This window comes from Bos mutus, chromosome 5, assembly GCF_027580195.1.
Source record: "Bos mutus isolate GX-2022 chromosome 5, NWIPB_WYAK_1.1, whole genome shotgun sequence".
NCBI lineage: Eukaryota > Metazoa > Chordata > Mammalia > Artiodactyla > Bovidae > Bos > Bos mutus.
In genome coordinates, this window is record NC_091621.1 from 87256365 (window position 1) to 87264035 (window position 7671).

The 7671-nt window shown below is 33.6% G+C and overlaps 1 protein-coding gene across 1 annotated transcript in view; it reads left to right on the forward strand.

The window, feature by feature from the left end:
- ETNK1 (ethanolamine kinase 1) overlaps window positions 1–5918 on the forward strand; it is a 54707-nt gene extending 48789 nt beyond the window's left edge. Inside the window, exon 8 of the mRNA XM_005897701.3 lies at window positions 236–5918. Coding sequence (XP_005897763.2) covers window positions 236–308 — 73 coding nt within the window. The 3' untranslated portion in view covers window positions 309–5918. The remainder of the gene's footprint in view (window positions 1–235) is intronic.
- Window positions 5919–7671: the final 1753 nt, after the last annotated feature.

The window sequence follows — 7671 nt, forward strand, 5'->3', positions numbered from 1 at the left end:
TAGTTATTGTTTTTAGTCAGATGTTACAAAAGTTGTATGCATTTAATAGTTGGTTTGCAAGGAAATCTGGTTTAATCTGTTAAATGTTCTCAGTATTAGAAAAGTGTCCAGTAGGTGGTGCAATAAACTAAAAATATGTCCTTTTAAATTTTAAAACTTAACTTAGAAGGGTGAGTGAAAATGAAGGATTAAGGTTTTTAGCTCTAATTCTGTTGTTACTCTCTTTTCTTGATAGGTATGCAGTTGTTCGTTTTAACCAGTACTTTAAAATGAAGCCTGAGGTTACTGCATTGAAAGTGCCTGAGTAAAGAAGACTTTAATTATTCTTAAGTAGCTGAACAGTGCTTGTGGATCTTTAAGAAATTCCAAAAAGTCAATATTTGTTAAAATTCTTTTAATTTGGTTTTCTTGCTTTACAAATTATGCCTCTTAACAACCAATTTATTTTTAAAATAGTCTGAATGATGTCAAGAAATATACCTACTGCTTTCAGTATGTGGTGGGTTAGAAGTTTGTTAAATCGGCAAAAAGATACAAAGATGTCAGTTTAATCCTTTTATAATTTAATCTATGTTATATGTGAATTATTTATTATAAATTTAACATGAATTTTGTGACCACTTTCATCTGTTTCATCTGTTTGTTGAGTGTAAGCAGTGAAAAATTTCCAGAGAAAATATTGTTTTTGTTATGTTTAAAGTAAGATTAATTTCAGTAAACATTTTTGGTTTTTAGTGTAACCTTTCTGACACACTGTAAGTAAAATGAATCATTTACTCTTGAAATGCCAGACGCTGGTTTAGATAACTTAAAATGTTCATAGAAAAATACCTGTGTAGGAGAATGAAATACATTCACTGTCTATGATAGTGGTACATCTTTCTGAAGTATTGGAAAGCATTTTGGAGGGGGGAATATCTTAGAATTTAAATTTCCCTCTTCTTACATAGTCTGGCAGAATAAATATTAATATTTACCATATAATCCTGGAATAGATATATGATGGTTTTGTTACCAAAATCCGCATTAAATAATGTTTTCATGTACTATATATGGTCATTTAAGGTACAGTTTGTTTTTAAAATTTTACTGTATCAATTTGTTTCTAACCAAAAATTTTGTTTCACTTATTGGGATATTCTGTATTTTGTTTGTTATTAAATAGTAGCTAGTACAGCAGTTACTAATTTTTGAAACAAAGGTAGAATGCTTATAATATTTGGGAACAAGAAAATGTTGTTTAGATTAATTCTTTTTTACTTCTCCAGATTCATTCCTTACACTGTGGCTTTATGTTTTAGTTTGGCTTCTGTGTCTTTAGAATGATAGCATTCATTCAGCATTCATTCTACTACTTGATAACATGTAGTTTCAGAGAAATAAGTTGAGGTGGTTAAAAGAATTAAATAAGGAACATTTAGAACATCCTGTACACTTAAAATCTAATATAACAGTGTGAATTAGGCAAAAATACTCATGGTAGGAGGGCTTCTGTTTGTTTTGATTTCTTTTGATTTTATTTTTGTCTGTTTGTGAGAGGATGACAGTTATTATTTGGAAGGAACTTGGGTCTTTGGGATAGATAAGCAAACTTCAAGTTTTGAAGACTGCTGTGTGGAGTTGAGCAGTCATGGTTAACTTTGCTTAGAAAATTAGTCTGAGAAGCTTTGCACACTTTGGTCACATAAGTGCCCATGTACAAGGTTGGCTTAATGGATCTGCATATTCAGAATATGCAACTGCAAATTTATCCTCTGAGAAATCTTATGGAGTGTCTGATGTATTATTCCAAATGACTTATACTCTCAGATAAGTGCTTTAAAATAACTTGGATTAGCTCAAGATGTTTAAAACTGGTAAAGTAAGTAGAAACACAGGCATTTAAAATGGTAAATTCTAGTTACATGAGTAGAATCTTAAAATCTGTTTGAATCTGTAACAGTGTTAGCCACGATTTGTTTCCTACCTCCCCAACATTGCAAATGTTCGTTTCTGTTTTTATAAACCGTATTACCATTGGATCAGTAGAATTTTACCTAATTAACTAAAGGAAAGGAACCAATTAAACAGTTAATAGCTTTTTATAGAATGTTAAGAGTGAACTTGAGAAATTGTTTTTGGTGGAATTTTCATCTGTGGCTGGAACGTTTTCTTAGGACAACGAAGAATATGTAGGACTGGAGGTTTTTTTTGCTTTCTGACTTCCTAAAAGGGCAACAGTATACATCTTGGAGAGGGTGGGAGGAGAGGAGATCATTTTTCTATCTTCCTCCGTATTCTTCAGACTATTTTGAATAGATTCACTGAGCCATTGCTGGTAGACTGTGCATGGCTGCTCGCTGTGACACCGTTGTAAGTGGTTCAAAGAGATTCAGGAAGTGAATGTAAAGGGGAATAAAGACTCTCACTTTAGCCCTAGGCAGTGGATCTTGGGAACAAAATAAGATACTTAAGATATTTCTCCCACTCTTTGGGGTATCATGATGTTCTCACTTCCTTTGCAGGTTTTGGGGATCATACTTCAGCCTAATAATAGAGTTCAAAATTGCTTCCCTTTGAATTGACCATTTAAGGGATTCTCAAGGGAAAGCATCCCTCTAAAATTTGTCCTGTGGCTTGCTGAGATGTCTTTTGCCTTTTTATGTTAAGGAACTTGAATGCCTTACCTAATAACTGATAGTAAGCTCATTTTGTAAATATGAAAATGGTTGTTAGAGAAGTGGCATTCATGTATACTCATTGTTAGTCAGTAGACCATAGTGGCCTGGATGCTTAAACAAGCAGAATTCCACAATTCTTTTCCCCTTTGTTCCGTACCTACTTGTGTGATCTTACCTGACCAGTAATACTTGACATTTTTCCCTCCAGACCCCATGCTACCACCGCTTTCTGGGAATTAAAGAGATGTGGTAGTAAATCATACTGTTCACATGATCATTTGAGATCAATATGAGCACAAAACTCATCAACTAGGTCTGCCTGGAATGTATATACAACAGTGTAAATAAAAGTTTGTAAATTAGTGTGAATTGTATCTTGCATATGAGATTGTGTATTGTTTTTTGCATTCTCTTCCCTTTTGTAGACATTTTTCTGTAAGGGAATGATCCAGCTCTTTGGTTTAGACTGGAAATAACCAACAGATGGGGCGGTACAGTGGGATAACAAGAGGAACTGGAAATAGGGTTATCCATTTTTGTTAACGTCAGTACTTAGTTGTTTAGCCTATCAGTGCCTAATATGACTTTTTTTCATTCTTTATTTGGCCGTTAGTTTTTGGAGGTTAGATTCTTGCAAGCATTAAATTAATACCCTGTAAGAATTCCATTCTTTGAGTCATGATTCTAAACTAAAGCAAATTAAAAATGCAATTTTATGATTGCAAACTGAAGTATTACCCTTTTCTATTTTCAAGGCTGTTAACTTTTTCCTACCAAAAAAACACTTTCAATTTTTATATATCTCAATATGATTCTTAAGTCCCATATGTACAAGGGAGATGATAAATAATAGCTTCTAGTTCAACTTAAGCATATCTCAGTTGGCTTCTCTAAGTATGAAATTGTTCATTAGGGGATTGTAAAATACAGAAAAAGATAGAACTGTTCTTTTAATGACTGCTAATTCCATTTTTGTTGAACTAGGAATATTTAACTTCATAAACATATTATGAAAGCTTCCAGATTTAAAGGAAAAATTCCCCCTAAACACTCTGAATTAAAAGTTAAAAACCTCCACTTTTAAAGTTATATAGGTATTTCTTTCTTACATTTTCAAAATCCTTCATAATGTAAATGAGAAAACTATCATTTTGCTTTTCTGCTTTACATTGCTTTTAATAAGCATTTTATACTGCGTTCCAAAGTGATATAGACAAACTTTTAATATTAGTCAGTATTTCAGTTAATAGAGTTAACAATGCTTTATGCTAGGAGGAAAGTTTTGTTATTGACGGCAACTTGCATCACTCAACACAAAAGGCAAATGCTAGTAACTATTATGTACCAAGGAAAGTGAATTATAAGGATGTCCTAAAGCAACTTTAATCTTTATTTCAAAATTGATTTGCTTTGAATTTTCTAATATGGTTTGTTAGATTTTAGAATGTGTTTGACTGGAAACTTAGTTACATATTAAGGCCATTTGTTTTTGTTTCTTTTTTTAACAAAAGATATTAGTTATAGGGAACCACCTTTTTTTTTTTTTTTCTGTTACATACCATTTGTGTGATTACAGTGTTTTGTCTTGGGTTTGGTGTCTTCAGACAGAAAAATGTAGCAATTATTTTAAATGAATTTCCCCCCATCTTTGAAGTTTAGTGTGTAAATGTATTGCTCTAAAGGAAAATGCTTGAGTTTGCATTACTTGAGTACTTGAAAAACTGAAATTAATAAGATATATTACATGATGAATTGGATTTTTTTGAACAGGTTTTACACTAAAATTTTCCTTTCTGGATTATAATTTGAAATGGACAGATTTCAACCATTTGAATAGAAAAAATAATGGTAGTGCTTGTAGAAAATACCTTTTTGAGTTTGAGGCATTCAGAACTCAAGTTTTTAGTAGGGTTCTATCCTGCAATCTGCTTTCTCTTCTTTTTCCTGTACTTACTGATGTTATCAAACAGCCAGTTAAAATCTGTGTTCATTATGTATCCTATGACTTTTCTAGTTATGAAAAAAGTTGCTCTGTAAAATACTCTTAATCCCTAAATGTAGACATATTTTTGTTTACATCTTGCCCATTAATGGTATTAATACCATTAATCATTTTGACAAAACACAAAGTGTTTATAAAAACTGAAAACATTAAGTATTATATTTGAACTAGTTAATGAAGAGTAAGAAAAAGCTGGCTGATTTGAATTGTTCCATTAGTTAAATTTCAAAACTCTTAAGGAAGGGACTTTAAGAGAGAGACCAAGATCTGATGATATCCATGAATACTAGATTCTATGAACTGGAAAAGGACCACCCCCCAAAAAAAAGCAGTGGCGGAAATAAGAGCACTTGCATGGTTGTGGTGTGCTGCTACCTAATTTATGTAGTGACACACTGACATTTTTATTGTTCAATAATCTGAGGAAGTTTTCTGTTACTTCCGTGTACTAAAGTAATTGTAAATTGGTGGAATTTGCAAAGAGGAGAGTTTTAAACTCTATTCTATTTAGGAAGCTTTATAGCTGGGTGAAGTTTCCATGATTTGAAGTATTTGGATTTTAAAATATACTATTATTTTAAGAAAGAAGACCTGGCATTATTCCATGTTCTTAAATGATAATGTCCTTATCATTTTCAGAAGAAAAAAACTAATAACTGTCATTGCATTAGCTGTATGTTGAATTGGGAAATTGTGGCATAAAGGTTAAATTTGTGTTTATCAAATGTGAAACATAGTAGTATAATGCTGCTCTGTAAATACTGTAAGTGCTACAAATAGTCTCAGCACTGAAAATGTATTGATACCTCTCAAATGAATGCAACGTTTGAGGTAGGTGTATTTGATATGCCTCAGAAAGTATCTGAGTGTCTGAGAACTTGTAATCTGTTTGGTAATGAAGATACTTCCTGTTTTTTGTTGTTTATTTTCATGTTTCAAATTTAATTTTTACATTTTTACTGCTGTTAATTTAAGTAAAATTTGTTCTGTGGTTAAAATGGGGTTGCCAGTGAATAAAATTAAAAACAGCCTCATTCATGTAAACTGCTTAAATAAAAATGCATTTTTTGCTATATATTCACAAACTTTTCATGAATCTGTATTTCTGTTAAATATAAGTGATGTTTAGGCTTTATTTCCGTTTAATAAGGCCTTTTACCATTGATTAAATGAAGGAATGTATCTTTTTGAAGAGATTTATATTCTGTAAATAAAAATTGGTTGTAACAATAAAGTTGAGTTCTAACTGCTTGTATCCATAAACTTGTGACTTCAACTTATTTTTGTAGTTTTCCTTTGTAGAAAAAGCTTTTCAGTGTTCGTGTATTCTGTTTGTATATTTGAAGTTGTTCAGTTGCTCAGTTGTGTCTTAACTCTTTGTAACCCCATGGACCACAGCACTCCAGTCCCCGCTGTCCTTGAAAGAGTTTGCTCAAACTCAGGTCTATTGAATCGATGATGCTCTCCAGCCTTCTCATCCTCTGTTGCCCGCTTCTGCTGCCCTCAGTCTTCCTCAGAGTCTTTTCCAATGAGTCGGCTCTTCACATCAGATGGCCAAAATATTGGAGCTCCAACTTAGCATCAGTCCTTCCAGTGAATATTCAGGGTTAATTTCCTTTAGGATTGAGTCCATACTGATAGCTCCAATATCTGATTCAACTTTCTAGAGTTCTTCCTTGCCTCTCCAAACAAATATTTCTTATTTGTTTTTCTTATTTCCTTACTCTGAAAATATAGATATGAATTTTTGTTAAGAATACCATGGTAATGTATCCTTTTTGGTATATCTTATGAGATTGTTGTTAGTCGCTCAGTCATATCTGACTCTTTTGCCACCCCATGGACTGTAGCCTGCCAGGCTCCTCTGTCCATGGGATTTCCCAGGCAAGAATATTGGAGAGGGTTGCCACTTCCTTCTCCAGGGAATCTTCCCAATCCTGGGTTCGAACCTGGGTCTCTTGCTTTGGCAGACGGATTCTTTACCGCTGAGTCTCCTGGGAAGTTATGTGAGGTATAATATATTGATATGTATGTTACTAGTGGTTTTAATCTTAGTTACTTGATTAAAATGTCTCCCAGGTTTTTGAAGCTCTGCAGGATTTTTTGCTTTTTTTGCTATTAACTTTAGCGTCCATGGGCAGTTTTTGCCCTGAGACAGTATTATGACGTTTGCATGATCTTGCTTTTCTGTTGCCCTCTTTCCTTCTACATTCATAAATTAGAATTTTACTCTTAAGGAAAAGCTGTACCTTTGTTTATTTACTTTTATTTATCCAACCAGTAGGGACGCAAGGATGTTTTGTGAGCTGTAATTTTTTTTTGTTCTAGTGCTCAATTAGTTTCAACTTGGTGATTGAGAGCTCCTTCACTGTATTGGCTGCTGTGTTCTTTCAACACTGTCCACATCATTTCTAGAGCACTTCCTTTTATGGCAAAATAAGGTGTTCCAGGCTAGATTTGTACTTTCCCTGCCCCAACCCTCAGTTCAAATACTTAAGGAGCCTTAACATTTTTTTAATTTTTAGAGAATATTTAGAAATTAAGACCTTAACCATTTTTGGGCATTACTGCTTCTAAGTTCCATCAGTGGACAGAATTAGGAAATACTAGCAAAGTCACAGTGCTTTCCCTGTGGCTCAGATGGTAAAGAAACTGCCTATAGTGCAGGAGACCTGGGTTCAATATCTGGGTTGGGAAGATCCCCTGGAAAAGGGAATGACAACCCACTCCAGTATTCTTCCCTGGAGATTTCCGTGGACAGAGGAGCCTGGCAGACTACAGTCATGGCATCACAAAGAGTCGGACACGACTGAGCAACACTTTTTTCAGAAAAGTCACAAGGATTGTTTAGTGTACTCTCATACATCCTTCCCAGAGTTCCCCTGTTAATATTTTAACTTCCTTTGCTGTACCCTTTTCTGTGTATTTCTTTTTGTGAATTAGTTGAGTAATTTGCACACATAAATCTTTGCATGTGTGTGTGTGTGTTCAGTCGCTCATTCATGTCCT